The sequence below is a fragment of the Siniperca chuatsi genome, linkage group LG10 (genome assembly GCF_020085105.1).
Source record: "Siniperca chuatsi isolate FFG_IHB_CAS linkage group LG10, ASM2008510v1, whole genome shotgun sequence".
In the NCBI taxonomy this organism is placed as follows: Eukaryota; Metazoa; Chordata; class Actinopteri; order Centrarchiformes; family Sinipercidae; genus Siniperca; species Siniperca chuatsi.
Genome location: NC_058051.1, coordinates 16,404,316 through 16,422,226, shown reverse-complemented (window position 1 = coordinate 16,422,226; position 17,911 = coordinate 16,404,316). Strand labels below are relative to the sequence as shown.

The 17,911-nt window shown below is 39.9% G+C and overlaps 1 protein-coding gene across 1 annotated transcript; it reads right to left on the bottom strand.

Annotated features, from left to right (window-relative positions):
• sp5l (Sp5 transcription factor-like) lies at nucleotides 1-2,635 on the bottom strand. Its single transcript, XM_044211368.1, has 2 exons — nucleotides 2,192-2,635; nucleotides 1-1,808 (listed from the first exon to the last, which is right to left on the bottom strand). The coding sequence occupies exons 1-2, from the start codon at nucleotides 2,243-2,245 to the stop codon at nucleotides 771-773; spliced, it is 1,092 nt and encodes a 363-aa protein (XP_044067303.1). The 5' UTR covers nucleotides 2,246-2,635; the 3' UTR covers nucleotides 1-770.
• Nucleotides 2,636-17,911: the final 15,276 nt, after the last annotated feature.

Genomic DNA, 17,911 nt, shown 5'->3' with positions numbered 1-17,911 from the left:
TTTGTTTCAGCAAGGACAAAGTTTATTAAAATTTACATGCGGCCATAACCCCAATAAAATTGCTCATGATATTTATACATAATTTACAAAGAACTTAAAATTTTAAAATGTTTTTAGAATGGAGCAATGGACATTGCTGCTTAAGAGCAGATGAGATAAATCTTTAGATCAAAGACTAACATTTAAAAAAAAGATCCCTACCTTGAAGCAGACAAATTGGAATATGTTTTGGAATAAAAACCTAATTACCAACAGCAACAGAGGCGTATTTCCATTCTGAACCTGTTTTCGAAAGCAGAAAGTATAATTTTTATACAGCAACCATTAGCTGTACTAAGGCATACATTTATTTTGAACATGATAATATGGACAACATATTCAGGTAAACCTTGTGGAATTTTGCTCATGTCATGCCTTCACATGGATAAAATATTTACAAAATTAACTTTGAAAGAATTTTGATTTTCACATCAGTTGAAAGTCTGTTCGTGTGGCATCATGAATTCAGCAAAACTCTCACAATATCACTGAAAAAGGCTTCAAGTGTTCTTTAAAGGTGCCTTGCCTCAAACAGCACACAATTACTTTCATTAAAAAAAGTCTCTAAATATATTTTTATGGTACTACATGAAGTCAAAAGCAGGGCTTTGACAACAGAAGATGTTCGGGGAGCTTGATGCTTACCCTCTAGTGCAAACCTATGGCAGTAAGTGTAAGTCACACAGTCTGTTCATTGTTGATTATTACTTTTGAATGATGGACCACAGAGATTACTCTCTCTTGATATTGGTGAGCAGAGGGTCCGTGCTCTGTGAAGGCTGCCCAGACCGGCTCTTCCTGGTCTGGTGGGTCTTGACATGTTTAGAGAGGTGGTCACTCCTCATGAACCTCTTGCCGCACTGCTGGCACCCAAAGCGCTTCTCTCCGGTGTGTGTGCGGAGGTGCCGCTGTAGCTCATCTGAACGGGTGAAGCTTTTACCACAGAAGAGCCAGTTACAGATGAAGGGCCTCTCCCCAGCATGCCAGCGGAGATGTGCCTTGAGGTGAGAGGTCTTCTTGTACACCTTGCCACACTCTGGGATGTGGCAGATGTGCAGTCTCTTCTTTCCAAACTCTAACCCCCCACCATTCGCCTGGCAGTTGGGGCATTTGCAGCGGCGGCAGCGGCGTGTGGAGCTCAGCAGGCCCTTGGAGGTGCCCTGGAGAAGAGCAGCTATCTGGGGCTGGTGGCCCAAAACCAGCTGTCTGCCTAGGGAGAATGGATGGTTGGAAGGAGTTGCATTGGTTTGGGGGAGGCTCCACCATTGCTGTCCTTCCTCCACATGGCCTCCAGGCAGGTGATGCCTGGCTGAGGAGTTCTGGAGGAAGCTGGGGAAGTTTTGTCCCACACTGTTGTGCTGAGGATAATAGGGGCCATTGGCCTGTGGCTGCGAGGACAGCACTTTGACAGGGGAGAGTTCGAAGGAGTAGGAAGAGGGAGGTTCAGCTGGAGGAGTGAGAGGCAGCTCATGGTGGTGGTGATGATGGGGGTGATGATGATGGTGACCCAGGCCAGACTGCATGTGTCCGGGGAACTGCACCTTGGGCACAGTGAAGGTCATCTGGTGTGTGCTGAGAGCAGTGCTGGGCGCCATGTCGTTGCTCCAGAGCTGAAACATTCCTGATGTGGAACTGACGGTGCCCTCGTAAGGGAACTGGGAGCCTTCTGAGCCCGTAGTGCCTCCCACCTGCCAGGCCTGGCTACAGGTGGTGGCCAGGAAGGAGAGGGCGTTAGGTGCTCCCTCTGGAGAGGAGCTGGGCGTCCGGTCCTGCGTGGTACACAAACACACATCAGATTACATGGACAACTTTGAGACAACTAAAAGTTTGAAATCTTAATTAATTTAAATAAACATGTTTTCTTAAAATTACAATCATAAAACGTTCATAAATTGGCACTTTATGTAATCCAAAGAGATTAAATGATCAATTTTTAAACATTTAATTAAAACTTTGTCCTGATATTTTTTTTAGTCTTGTCTCTTTTCGGTTATCTCAATGTTTGAAAATGATTTTACCACTATAACAAGTTTAATCATTTTCATACAGATCAAGCGTGAAGCATATTCATTCATTGGTAGCTTTCACCACCCCAAAAGCCAATAAATCCGCGTGCATTGCGTCAAAAAAAAAAGATGATTATACAACAAACCTGTAAAAAGGTGTGCAAAAAGTTGTCAGTCCTTTGTATCGCCAGCGCAGCCATCTGTCCTCACGCTCCTTCTCCACGCACCTGCAGCACAAACTGCGCCGAGAGGCGACGACGCACAAAGTCTAAACTACAGCTTGGAGCGCAGAAGAAAAAGATGGTCACATTCGGGTCTTGGATGACTCAGACAGAGTAGACTGGGAAATCCAGCGTCATTAAAATGTTGCTCAGTCCACTAGGTAAATGTTTTTAGTATGCTAGCAGTCCAGATGATGATGTTGGTGTTGAAGCAGCCGAGGGTGCCCTTCTGAAGTTGGAAGAGAGAGGCGCGCAGTAAATCCTTGCGATCATCTCAAAGGCGCCTGAGCTGCATCTTCTCTTTATAGAGAGAAAAGATCCTCTCAACGGGGTCTCCAGTATGATGCAGGAGAGCCAGTCAATAGAGAGGAGATGTAAGGGAGGAAGGAGGGGGGATTGTTAGGTGAAGGGGTGGGCTACTCATAATTTCACTCAATTTCAACCAAATGCTGACCCCAAGAACTAACTCCTCCTCCAATTGTTCTGAAAAAAAAGAAAGAAAAAAGATTTGAGGCATGATAAGATAAGATGTCTCCTGTAATATCGACTTTTTTTAAGAGTATCATATCTATTTGAACTTCCATGGACGTCTTGTGTTATGTTCCACTTCTTTATATTTCAAATTAACCCACACAACTACATGATTAAAAAAAAAACATCTCAAAAGTGTTAACATTTAGTGTTTCAGCAACTTTCAATATCTACATTTAGGACTGCATTTTGCACAAGAACAAAATGCTTAGTCTGTAAAAAAGATCTAAGATTAATATAGCCAGCTTAGTCAAAATATTTTTCACTCTGGGAGTATGTGCATACTGCTTCAACTCCACTGTGGGAATTCAAGTAAAGATAGTAAATTCATGGATTTTTATTTTTGGCAACAATTATTGATGCAGTGTTAAATGAAAAGGTGGGCAAACTATAATTTCCAGTCAACAAATATCAAAACCGACAGCCATATATATAAAGAATAATTGATTCATACTTACAGGAAAGCATAAAAGTACAGTTTTCATTTAATGCAACAAAGTAAGATGAACACTAAAACTTTATGTCAGAGAGATGGATGTCAGGCCAAAAAGGTGAGTAAATTTAATTTAGTTTTTGTTTATGAAATTTCTGGTAACAGTAGGCCTACATACACACATGCACTTTTGGTTTAATTAAATTCAGCATTTTACAATGTAAAGCTGGAGTTAATGTGTAAATAAGTAAATATGCACTCTTGAAAATTCATCATGACGCACGCGCATACAAACTTTTTTTTGCTACAGAGATGAATAAATGAATGGAGGTAATTTAATTCAGTGTTTGATTATTAGTTTTCTCCAGATGATACACAACAAACTTTTGGTTTCTCAACACTGCAGCAGGCAGGCTCACACACTATGAAGACAGTCACAGTATTTTCCCTCACAAAGTTAATTGATAAAACTCAATCAAAGCCTCAGAGTTCTCACCAGTGGGTGACATGTCAAATAGGCTACCCTGTGTGACATTCTCACATTTCAGAGTTCAAGTAGAGGCCGCTTCAGATGTGCTCCATTAAATGCAGATTGAGGCTTAATCTCATTCTGTAAGTCTGTTCACCATTACAATGTTAAGAGTTTAAATCCAGGCTGGGAACCTGTTTCTCATGTAAATTCCTAGTTCCTCACTTATCTACAGTTCCCTGTTTCACAGACTGATCCTTAAATAAACATACCACAAGAAGGAGCCAGCTAAAGTTACAAATAAATTCACTTAAAAATGTATACTTTATAAATTACTGATCAGAATGTAAAGTTTTCTGTATTCAATTTAGGGTGCAATTGTTGGAATTAGCAGCTTCTATAAAAATAAATGAAAGGCAACAAAGGTAATCACTAAACTGTACCATTTGGTTAAGGCCTTTTTGAAGTTATTGGTGCGAAAGCAGAGCAGACAGAGTGCAGCTTACATTATGTCCTTGACAGAGAGACACCTCAGCTTGAAACAAAAGATTTCTCCAGTCTCACAATGACGTGCAGACTTCAGTTGCAGTCTGCTAATAAATCAACCAGATTTTTTTTATGGGTGGGGACAAAACTGAGCAAATCTGAAAACATTGTGTTGGAATTAAAAAATAATGATGATAATATTTCTCTATATTATTATGTATTATTTACATGATGGTTGACCAGATTAATTATTAAATTAAGCACAACCAACAAGGATTGTTCAAATGTTTCCTAATACCTCTGGCTTGAAATACAAATTTAACTAAATAGTTTCAGAAAGGATAAACATCTGCAGGTCGATACTGCAGTTAAAATAAGAAATAAATAAAATGCATAGATTTTGTATGATACAAATCCCCTGTACAAATTTGAATAAATATGATGTAACTCCAACAGCATTGAGGAAAATAGTCTAATTCCAAATTAAAGTGAACATTTAGGATGAAAGAAAACAGTAGTAAAGGAAAAGCAGAGGACATGAAAATAGGAGTGTATCTTGGAGGCAGAGGTATACTATGTCTCTGGTTTATTACGGAGCAGAAGTTGTTAATTACCCTGATTCTTATTTCCTGTCCCCTCTCCCCCACGCCACCCCACCCCCACTGTACTGCCTCCCAGATGAGTGGCTTTGAAGTGCAAAGTACTCTCTCCTCACTTTGAACTGTGAAAACAATGCTCATGTGGTGGTGCTTACCTTCCCCATGTTACCTCATTTAAATAGACCTGGATACAGCTTCCACAGTTTTCAAGGGAAAACTCATTTCCAGAGAAAGAGGTCCCTGTGTTCATTAAACAGCTGGTGAGATTGCTGGTAATCAGGCCCTCTCCATCATACATTGCAGGCTGCTTTGACTGGGTGGCTACCGGCAAATTCAACTTCAAAACTAACACTCACACATGCACCCATTTCTAAACAGAAAAAGACATAAAATTCATCCAAGAAAAATATAACAGACGCTAAAACTCAACAGGGCTTTTTGTGATAGTGTAATGTTCTGAAATCTCCCGATCCTGGAAGAGATTTTAGCCCTTTTGCCCACTGTAGAAAACAAATGGTGTTGTTTTTGTTGCAGACATAATCTTACTCTTAAACTCAGAACGTAGAATATGCAAGTGGCTACTCAAGCTGTTTTTATCATGCCTGGGGGGCAGTTTAAAAGCCTCAGATCACTAAATTGTCCCAGCTGTCTTGACCATCTGCACTCAAAAAGGGCAGCCACAGAGGAGAGCAGCCTTTGTACTGGTGGCCATGTCAAAAAGCCAATTTTACAGCACTGTTCTGACTCAATGGCCCTCATGTGACAAATGCGGCCTAATGGATGAGACAGACAGCATGTAAAAGCCTGCTGCTAACACTCTTTAACCATTCAGCAATCCAAGGCGGGACAAGATGGGACGTAATTACCATGACACTCAATTTCATGATGAGGGGCAACACCAACAGCTGGACTTTACAGTGCAACAATTTGATACCTCATTCAGGAGTCTCTTTCCTGTTTCCCATTGAGTTAGAAATGTGTGTGTCTGTGTGTGTGAGTGGTGGTGGTGGGGGGGTTACAGAGAGAGATATTATTATCAGGCATGTTGATAAGGTTTACCTCTGTAGCCTTGCTCAGTAGCATACTGGAGAATTTGCAAATCACATCGATCGTTACGTGATATCGAAACTTTTCACTTCAGTCACAACATGTTATTTCGTCAGCTGTGCCACCTCATCTGTGTCGATACATGTCCTCCTCCATCAGTGGGCATTGTGGAGGACTAACGGACTGAAAGGCCCACTTGCACCCACCTTGTTTCCTGTCTGCCCATTCAGAAATTTGAGTCAAAGCTCTTCTCTCATCTAACGTCAAGATTACTTTATATTTAGATATCTTTGCATATTTCATATTATTTAGCAAAATGTTAATTTGTTTCTAAAAGATGATGGAAAAACTGATGAAAACAGCTGTTTTTTTCCCTTCTGCTTCTAATCACACAGGGATAATGCAATAATGAATGAATTCTGGAGGAATACCTCAATTAAATCATTCAGTCATTTATTAGGCATCTTAGAAGTGTTCAATCTCCAAAACTTTTTAGTTTGCAAATTAAATAAATTGGTAAATCCTGTTAGATGTAATCAGAATCTAACAAAAATGAAAGCGTAAATCACAGAATTGCAGTATTTTTGAATTTCTACTCCTTGAAATCACAGCAGGATTCTGTGGTGATTCCCACCCCTGTACTACAGTTTACATTGCTAGGTGTATGAGAAGTGGAAAACTATCATAATTCCCTCATCTCTTGTCCATTAGCATGTATGAAACCCCCAAAATCTCCAGTCTTGGGCAGACACAGGCAGACAGCACATATCTCCACTTGTCAAAGAAAACTTTTATCAATACCAAGAGCACTTGAAGTTTGTTTGCATTTTGTTTTCCAGCACTCTTAACAACTTCAGAAGTCAGATCACAGGAGTATCTGATCAAAGCGCTTCGTGGTTAGTTCTGGAAACACAGGAGTGCTACGCCACGCTTTGATACTTCGCATCAATATTTCAATTCAACAATCACTTGACATGCACCCATACTCCCAGAGACGAAAGACGAAAGGGGAGAGAGATCCAGGGAAGATGGAGGGGGTTCGGGAAGCACATATAAAAGAAATGGAGAAATCGCTGCCTTCTTCACCTCTGTGGGAATGTTATATAAAAGAAACTGAGATGCCCTTTACACTACTAATGTCATTTACTAAAATCTTGAGTATGGCCCAAGTTGAATCAGTAAGTTTTATCATGCAACTGGTCAACAAATAACAAAATGTTTTGTTTCCTGGCAACTTTGTGTCACAAAATGAAAATTAAACCACAAAACTGACTTGAACCTTTTGTGTAATAGACTCAGAATTCACAACACCCTCACAACCTCACTTAAAGTATATATCAGTATTTAAGCTAAAACACTTGTCACAGACTGAAAATCTGAGCAGAGGATGTATTTCATGTTTTATCAAAGGAAAGTAGTACAGGAACTCTGCAGTGATAAAGATGAATACATCTGTCCATCTGCCAAATGTCACTTTCATGGTGCTTCATAATCATTTCATCATCTCGACAGGATATGACATGCTTTGAAGGTTTCGGCCTATGAAATATGGCGTTTGATCTGAAAAAGAGACTTGTGGCAAAGTTGCATGAAAAGACGTGCAGTCATCAAGAGATAATAAGTGACACTGCTACTGGTAAAAATGGTTTACAGCAAACTGTACCAGAGAAATAAATCAGAATCAGAAATACTTTATTGATCCCCGAGGGGAAACTCTTTTGTTACAGCAGCTCACTATCACGTCAGTGCACACAGGAATAGAAGTACTAAGCAAAAAATATAATACACTATAATACAGGTCAGAAAATAAATTAAGTACCAAGTGGGTTTACTGGTTGATGATAATAATACGGTATAAAGTAATAGTGCATGAACTGTCAAGTTAAGTGAAGCCATTAAGGTTATAATGAGACGGAGGATATTGCACAGCAGTAATAGAGGTATGAATAAATATCAATATCAATAAATAGGGAATTTTAAACTGAAAAGAGTGTATTTCACAGTTAAATTATACTTACACACAAGTTACTAAAGTTTGGAAGAAAAAGGAAAGCAAAATGTTGGAAAAAGTAAGACGACGAGACAGAGCTATGGCAACAAGCAGCATGCACGTTGGCGCATGTGCACTACACAGGATGTCAATGGAAATGGAGTCATTAACAGTCAGTTAAAGGAACAGTTCAACATTTTGGGAAATACCCTTATTTGCTTTGTTGCTGAGAGTTAGATGAGAAGATTTATACCATTTTCATGGCTGTCTGAGGCAGCAGCTGGTTAGCTTAGCTTAGCATGAAGAATGGAAACAGAGGGAAATAGATAGCCTGACTCTCTCTAATTAACAACTGGAGTGTAAAAAGGTCAACTTCCATTAAATTAAACAAAAAAAATACACATGTTGAGTAGTGAGCTGTAGAAATGATAGTAGGCGGGTTTTGTTACCTTCGGACAGAACCAGGCTAGCTGTTTCCCCCTGTTTCCAATCTTTATGCTAAGCTAAGCTAACTCAAGCTTCATATTGAATATACAAACATGAGAGTGGTTTAGATCTTTTTATTATATATATAGTTATTTTCATTTACCTGTACATAACAGTTATATTCTTCTCTGCGTATTGCTTAACTTTGTTGTCTTTGTTTAGTTTTATGTCTATGTTCATATCTTGAGAACTACTGACGGGCGGAGTCAAATTCCTTATATTTGTCACACTTGGCCAATAAAGTTGATTCTGATTGCTGTTTAATAAAAGACACTGACAGTGTGACAGTGAATTTCCTGTTGGTGCTTAAAGTATCCACTGTCGCACCCTTTCTGAGCATGATATGTTCATGTTAATTCATATCCCCAACACAACATTTAAAATTAATGATAACTAATTTACCAGAAAAAATGAATTGTTTATTCATAGGGTTTGCTGTGCAAATTCCCTAAAAAGATGAATTCCCTACAATTGCCTGTCTGTTCAATGCCACATAAAATGAATAATAAAAAAGCAAACGCAGAGAAATGAAAAAAAGAAACAATGGGATTATCAATCATAAAGCGTCTCCAAACACATTTAGACAAAGGTGAACAAAGGTAAATAATTAGCTGTAACACTTGACAATATAATTTACAGCCATCAGTGTAATGTGGGTATTGTAGCATGCAGGGACCCTCGCCAATTGATCTTATAGCTTTGTTCAGTGGCTGTGGGAGATGTGAGCACCTGTCACAGTGATATTGGCGTCTGATCTAAACTACTGTACTCAGATGGGACTGACTCCAGAAGGAAATAGGAAAAATAAATCACACGAGTTTTCAAAAGACTGGATTCTCACAAATTTTCTGTTTTCATGACCATGTTTAACCCTATTTAAACTCACAAGAGACAATTACTGTGTAGAATATTATTGTTGTGTGTGCAGAAGGCCTATAGTAGCATTAAGAAAAGAAACCAAGCCTAAAATGTCATGGATCCCATTTCATAAATATTACCCAGGAAGCCCCAACATGCCATCTGGGAAGAGGGACTCATGTTGGTGTGGTAACTGGATCTTATGGCAAGGCTCCAGCTGAAATCAGAAATGCAAAGCAGGAGCAGTGATACAAGGGCTACATGTGCAGAGGAGTGCCACACAGCCAGAGCAGTAGATTTATTTGTAAACGTACGCCTGTGATGCCACTATCTGTTAAGCCCCTCAGTCAGCTCAGCCTGCGTAATGTGAGGGGAAGTGTCACCCTGTCACCACCATGCCAAGGATCAGCTTGCTGTTTGTGTGTACTGCGAACCAAGCCAAGCTTTGAGGAGGAGGGGAGAAAATGACACTGAGGCGCTTTCATCTAATCCTTGCGGTGTAATTTGCACCTCAGTAAGTTTAATTGATGACTACTGATCAAATGCTTGCCTTTGAAAATAAAATCTTTGGGATTGTTATTTTCCCCTTCAACCTGCAAAAAGAATTCTTAATGTACCTGAGAGGTTTCTAACTGATGGATCAGTTTTTGAGAATTTGAACTTTGGTACAGTATATTGAACAACTACAACTCCTGCCAATATTATATGTATTTCCTTTTATTCAATACATTAACTTTAGATTTGAACTATATAAACTTAGAGCAGACTTTTCTTTCTACGGCACGCAGCAGCAGTAACATATGCACCTGGGCTCTGTGTGTACTGCTTCCTCCAGAGATCCAACCTGAGCATCAATGTCATTCAGACAAATGGATAGTGACAGGCCAAGCTTATCAGTGTCAACGTCAGGCTGCTCTCCGGGACTTTGATTCCGCACTTTTCCCACAGCTGAACAGAAGGCTGTGCTTTGCAAAACAAACCAACAAACAGGGAACCTGAAGAGTGTGATGAAAGAGTAAACAACATGGCCCGGTAACATGCCCCACAACCATGACACTTCCTAAGTAGGTTACCATGGAGGCTAACCCAATTTAACACGTGTGTCTGATTGTAGTCAGAACCTGCTGAGGATGTCAGGAAGTTCACACCGCCCCGGCATAGTGAGGCTGATGAAGATTGATCTGTCTCAGGACCTTGGCCTTGAAAAATCAAATGGGCCCACCACTAATGCCCTTGCACATGTACAAAGCAGTTCATTATCAAGAAAAATTATAGGGAGTCAATCTATTGATGTTGCTTAACTAATTGTAAAGCAGGGGATTCAAAAGCAGATGTTGCATTTCAAAGCAGTTGTGAGCAAGGAGACAGGTTATGATTTATGCTAAAATGTGTGGCTTCAAAGCGGCGAACGCGGCTTCTAAACAAATTGAACAAGTCAAGCGCTATTCACCCAGGACCAGGAGGGAGCCCAGCGCATGTAGATCAGAGGCGCACGGCTGCCGCTTGTAATATCACTCAGTGGAGGAGGGGTCCCACTGGGGGAAGCAGCACAGAGAGGCTAACACTGAGCACTGCTCGCACAGAAAGGAATTATGTACGAATGCAGCTGCAACACCTGCGCAGAAACAAACCCCCTCTGCTACCCTCCTGGAGCATCATCCACACTGGGGGAGTAGAGAGGGGTGGGCAGCACCTTGAGACTTGACATCCTTTCTGTGGATGGCACAATTATTTGGGAGGAGATCGAAGAGTTGATAGAAGATACGGGGCCTATGTCAACATACTGATGCAATTTTAGTAAACATGTATAAAGCCGGGTTACTTGTTGGGAAGATTGGTGGATCGGGGGGGGCTTTAAAATGTGTTTATCACTGTTGTCTTCTAAATGAGGCAGGCTGTGTGAAACGTCTTTGGGAAAAGAGATGATAACTGACTGGAATAATCTCCGATCTTTCAGTAACATCATAGGCCACAGTTTTGGATTTGGAGAAATAGAAATAAATTCAATAAGTGGGAATGATGGATTGTAATCATAATTTTACATTTGATAAATTGCTTTCTGTATTTAATATAGACATAGATATTTAGAAGATTTAATATATTCATTAACGATACCCCCTGTGTGAAGAATTGCAAATGGTGTAAAGGATTGGTGTATCATCCTGAATTTTACATTACAGAAGTGTTCCTCCTTGTTGACGTTGCCATACATGTAAGAAGACAGACTGCATGGACTTCTCTCATAAGTCATTTTTCCGTCTGTTTTCTTCTATTTGATGCAGCCTAAATTGGGACGGAAGAAACGAATTGCTAAATTTTTAATTAACTTCACAACATCTGCACTTGTGCTTTGAGAGAGCAGCGAGATTTCCTTTTAACCTATTCCAGCACATTTGCACACCAAGGTAAATCTTGATGCTGGCACTCTTACAGAAAGGAAGAAAAAAAATCAAAAATGGAAATGAACTCTCACTTGTGTGTGTAGATCAAAGAGGCGGAATTATTCAACTTTTTTGCCATTGCTTGATCTTCAAAAAAAGAAGAGAGAAAAAGTAAGGGAGATCTAGATGGATGAATCAGTTTGAGTTAGAGTGTTCTTCAGTTGTTGTATGAGCTTTCGTTTTCTCATCTGACATGCTTATGCATATGCTCATGTGTTGCTTGGACTATATGCCAAAGCATGCTTTAAAGAAATTCCCTCCTCTCTCTCAATTATTTTACTACTTCATTTATTTAAAGTATTTAAATTCTCTGAAAAAGAATGTCTCAGTAAGACTGAATGAATAAAATTAAATATTGGTATTTCTTTTTATAACTGAAACATACTATTATATACAATACAATATAAACACAAGAAATGCAACTAAGTGCTATAAACACATTAAAATAACTTGGTGCATCATTATTTTGCCCTCCGGGAGACTGGGTATTCATGTATTGATGATCTCTTTAACCAAAATGCCATTCACACTAATCACTGTTAATGCAGCAGCACTTGTACTATTAAATGCACCCAATACTTGATTGTTAGATTCTGGAATCTGTTAATAAGGCAAAATGTCTATACAACAGTCACTTTATACCTACATCCTGTACGCTCATGCAGCCCACAATCCCTGCTGACAAAGACCAACATATTGTTGTTCTGTTAATGCTGAAATAATTACTTTGCATGCGTTTCTGTTACTGTTCATTTTACAATAATAATATTTACTCAATATTATATTTATAGTATAATATATTTACTGTGACATTGTGACGCATAGTTTTTGTATGATGTCACCTCTCTGCTGTAAAATAAAGTGCTATATAACTCAAGGAGAATGTCATTCCTTCAATGTGCACATATGTAATTTGGAAAGGCAGTTAAATTGTGTTGAATTGAAACAGTACAGGATCACATCTCTGCAGAGGGCAAATATTTACAATTTCATAGATTTTAAGGAAGGAGGGGATTGATCTAACACGGCAGCGGCGGATGGCCGCCCACCATTGAGTCTGGTTCTGTCCAAGGTTTCTGCCTCTTAAAGGAAGTTTTTTCTTGCCAGTGTCATCAAATGTTTGCTCATGGTGGGATTTGTTGGGTCTCTGTAAATAATATTATAAAGAGTATGGTCTAGATCTGCTCTATAGGAAAAGTGCAATGAGATAACTTCTGTTATGAATTGGCGCTATATAAATAAAATTGAATTGAATTGAATTGAATTGAATCTACTATTTGCTTAAACATGACTCCGGCTAGTTTTGATACCTTCCCCTTTGCTGCTACAGTCTTTCATGTCAGGTCAGAAGTCTATGAAATTGGAGCAGGTAGTAGTCCAGCTCCCCCATCCCCCCCGGTCGCAGGCATCTGCACGGGCAGTCCTGACTGATGTGGGTGATATCACAGCACATCAAAGCTCCTTTAACAAATCTCCCTTTGATACAGCACACACAATGGTATCTCTATAGGAAACCCCCTTTCCTCTCTGTCTGTGTGTGTGGGGCAAAGTCTCAAAAAGAAAAAGAAAATGGCACATCAAAAAAAACAAAAAAACAAAAAACAAAAACAAAAAACTGCCAAATGAGACAGAGCTGGTTCTGGATAAAGAGGTTGGTGCATTTGCTTTTACCGTATCTCTCCACAAGAGGACACTGCTCCCATATTGTATCTACTCCATGCTGTCATTGTATTTCAGCATTTCTCATGTTTCTCTATTTTTTGTCTTGTGAATTGCTGAAACATTTAGACATGTATTGGTCGATAAATAGACCAGTTGCACATATCACCTGATCTGTATTTAGTCTAAATAATAATCTTGCATGAAACTACAAAGTCTGCAAATTAGTTTCTTTGATGAGAAGATTCTAAAGATTTTCCCCAAAGAACAAACCAAAGGGTAAAAGAGTAAACGGTTTGATAAATTGGTCCAACAAAAGCTGCATTCAACAAAAAAAAAACAAACAACAACAAGCAAACAAACCAAAAATCAAGAAAGCTATTCTAAAATATTAGGATTATATTATAGGGTTATTTATACAACCATTTGGTTGACAAAATTGATATGTAAGTTCCATCAACTGATACAGTTCAGGCACACTTCCTGAGGTTTCTTCCTTCTTTTTCCTGTTCAAGGTTTGTTTTTTCTGGTAGATTTTTCTTTGCTGAATTGAGGGTGTAAGTATAGAGGGTGTCACATGCTGTACAGATTGTGAAGCCCTTTCAGATGAATTTGTGATTTTGGGCTGTATAAATAAAATTGACTTGACTGCAGAAACAACCCAGGTCTTGATGACATTTGAGAACTTCAGACTTACCAAACTGCTCAGCACATTTCCTCTGTATTTTTAAGGAAATCTCTTGAGTAATAAAAGCTCCCACGAAACATTTTCGCTCCTATTTTTAAATGCAATCCAAAAGATTTCAACTACTGTCAGACCATTGGCAATACAATTTTTAGCTATGCAGGTGTTAGAGAAAATCGTAAAACAGACAGCTCTAGTGTTTCCAGTGTTCACATTTGACTCCCTGCAGTTTGCTTGCAGTGGATGACCTGCTGAGAGAGGCATACAAGGCTTGTGTTTATAGAAATTTCATCTGCTTTTAACACAATTCAAAAATGTTTGCTTGAAAAGAAACTGCACATTTTAATAGTGATATTGATGTCACTGAATTGGTAGATTTGGCAGATTTAGAGGGCAGTGTCCTTTAAGCTTCACTCATCTACTGGTTCACCCTGGCAATGTGTGTGTCTTATATATTATGTACGCAAAACATCGCAACACTTTGTTTGCCCTTGTGATTTTTTGAGCATTTTGTATGTCTGGTCGTTTGTCTCTCATGATGTCCGTTTGTGTGTGTTACATCTGGCTGCAATCTAAAAAACATTTACCCTGTTTATAAAATAATTTTGACTTCCACACATGACAGTAGAAAAAAAAGTTGTGTTTATTAATTGTTGCTGTATTGTACTTTAATTCTAAGAGAATCAAACTCTAAACACCAAACTTGTTTTTCTCACTCTCACTGATATGTTACTGTTGTACTGCTGCTCCATCAGTCACACTTAGTCTACAGGCCTTGTCAGTATAATGTACTTAAATATACCTTGGCTTGCATAGATCAGGTTCCTCTACATCATTAATTCTGAACATGTCTGTGGGGTCTAGTAGGCTATGAATTCCCTTTAAATGCCCAGAAAATGTGTAGCGCTTTTAAACATCTATCAGTGTTTGCAGAGCTCCTTTCTTGAGCTATTGACATGTTTAACAAAAAAGAAAAAAAATCAGGAGAGCCTCGCAGCCAGTGTGGTTGGTGGGGGGGGGAAGCCCCCAGGCTCTTGGCTTTGTCTGCTTGTTGAGTGGGGCCATCAGATAACAGCCAGGACAATGGTGCTCCATTCTGAGGGCTCTCTTAAATGAGCAGGAAGCGGCGGTGAGCGCCTAGTGGAGGCTTCTGGTGGACTCCCTGGGGTCCGCTCAGCCCTGACGGAGCACGCCACCGCTGAATGGCTGGAGAGCATGGGAGGAAATGAGAAGCTAGTGGCCATCCAGCTGGAGCCACGGGTGCCCTTTGATGCTGAATAAGTATGCGATGGGAGCAAGGGAAAGGTGATGGAGTAGTAAAAGGAGAGGAATATAGAGGAGAGGAGAGAAACAGAAAGTAAAGGTGGTGGCAAGAGGGAAAAGGAAATGAGGAAAGGAGAGGAGATGAAAATGAAGAATAAGAAAAAAAAGGCCTCCAGGAGTGGAATCATAAAATATTGAAGCTGATCTCATCGGCATACAAGGGTGAAAATGTGCCAGAATACACTCGAACCTCGCTCAGGTGTGCACCTCACAGGAGCTTGCACAATGAAATCAAAAACCATCAGACACTGTAATCATTTCTGAGGAGAATCATTGTTACAGATACAATTGTTCGCTCTCTGGTTCATCAATGATGGGCCTTTTTTTTGCGTCATGCACGGGACACTCACCTGGCCTTATATAGACGAGTAGGGTATAGTAGGGTTGAAGTGCATAAACCCCTCATTACAAAGATGAACGCACACTTGAGAGTTGAGTGGTGCAAAAACCATAGGCACTGGTCTACAGAGCTGTGGAAAAAAGTGATATGGTCAGATGAGTCATCCTTCACCATATTCTCGACAAGTGGGCGAGTGCATGTGTGGCGTACACCAAGAGAACGGTGCAGGCCTGAATGCTTGATCCCAACAGTGAGGGGATCCGGTGGCTCTATTATGCTGGTGGGGGCATTTTGCGGGAAGGGAGGGAAGGGTCACTGCAAATCAATACAAAGTTGTTCTGAGTGATCACCTTTATCCTATGATGAAACATTTCTAACCTGATGGGAGTGGTCTCTTCCAGGATGACAATGCCCCCATACATAGGGCATGAGGGCTCACTGAATGGTTTGATGAGTATTAAAATGATGTGAATCATATGCTATGGCCTTCGCAGTTACCAGATCTCAACCCAATTGGAACACCTATAGGAGATTTTGGAACGACGTGTTAGATAGTGCTCACCACCACCATCATCAAAACACCAAATGAGGGAATATCTTTTGGATGAATGGTGTTCCATCCCTCCAGTAGAGTTCTAGAGACTTGTAGAATCAATGCCAAGGCACATTGAAGCTGCTGGCGGCACGTGGTGGCCCAATACCTTACTGAGACACATGTTGGTTTTTGTTGGTTTTTCCTTTAATTTGTTACCCGTCTGTATGTTGGGATCATTTCTCAGCTACAAGGTACACATTAAACTCTGCCAAATAATCCATCCATCATTCATCTTTCTTTCTGGTCACCTAAGATTTTTGCAGCCCACTATTTATGCTACTTTGGCTTGACAGTTTGAATTTTAGGCATGTGACAATCACCTGGCAAAGATAAGAGAGGATGCAGGTCTCAGAAGGTAAAAAAAAAATAAAGAACTTCTGCCTAACAATATATCCAAAATACTTACTTAAATAGTACTTACTTCTAGCACAATGTAACGTAATACAAAATCCCTCTTTCTTGTTTCACGTTTGTTGTCTGGCCTCAGATGTGTGTGCATGAGTGATGGCACGGCGTGGCAGGAAGGTCGTCTGGCAGTGACCGGCCTGTACAGTTCTGGGTCCACGTCTCTCTGCCCTCCACCCTGCTGCTTTCAGCCTGGTACGTGCTATAGAGGGTATGTTTTGATTCAGCAGTCCTGTGAACCACTCTATAGAGCGCTCAGGCTGAAAACCCAGTGTTGAATATTCCTGAATGGTAAAATGTATTAGAAAACAATGTTTTCTAATATTGCTTGACACCAATACAGCTTTTTACCACTCAAAATTCTTAGTAACTGAAACTATGGGTTCTTGATTTCACAAAGAGGTAGATAAAAGCAGGCTCCTCGTTTCTAGCCAGTGCTTGGGACCGTGTCTATCTTCTCAGGGTTCTATTGGTCCTATGTTTCCCAGCTCAAAATCCTCTTGACATGAAGGGTTTGATGTCCTTAGCACTGTTTTTTTACTATGTCAAATGTTCAATGTGTGTTTCCCTGGGTCAATATGTTGAAACCTACCCACCTCACCCACCTACAGCTTATAGCCTACTAATTTTATACTGCTTGAAACCTATGCCCGCAAATTTGAGGGCAGATAAACACTGCTTCAGCATGTAGATAAATCCAAAGCTTGACAGGCCTGTCATGCTAGTTACAGTTGCTAAACTATGATTAGAACTACTTCCTATGAAGTCCCTATGAAAACTGTGAGGTCAGTGACTAATAGGGAGGTCTGTGGATTATCCAGAGTGATTTCTGGGAAAAGATGTTTTGTTAGAAAATGAAATAAAATTTTGCACCATAGATTAAATTCCTTTCCCCTCCATTGCACTGAAGTAAATGCTGAAATCGCAGATATGAATATCTTAAAAATTGAATAAATTAAACTAAAACTGCTACAGAAAAAAAAATATTTTTTTGTATTTTGATTGAACCAACCCTTAATATGTAGACACAGACCTTGAGGATCACTGTGTTGGTGCACATAAATTCTAACTTCTCAAAGTTGTTGAGTCAACATTTTTAGGCACTGAGCACAACATACCTGCCCTGAACTCTGTGTGAGGTGAACCTGGCTGCACTGGTGATTCTCAAGGACCCACTCCATCAGAGTCTCACGCACAAGGCGAAATACTGCAGTCAATGTAGTGGATCAACGCAAAATCCCATTCCCTTCAACCCCCATCACTGATTTCAGGAAACATGCATCTTTTAGTACTAGGCA

What these genes read in the sequence shown, in the direction of transcription:
- sp5l (XM_044211368.1), bottom strand. Translation starts at nt 2,245, where the DNA reads ATGGCTGCGCTGGCGATACAAAGGACTGACAACTTTTTGCACACCTTT. An exon ending in TTTTGCACACCTTTTTACAG is followed by an intron (nt 1,809 to 2,191) that starts GTTTGTTGTATA and finishes TGTACCACGCAG; the next exon opens with GACCGGACGCCCAGCTCCTC.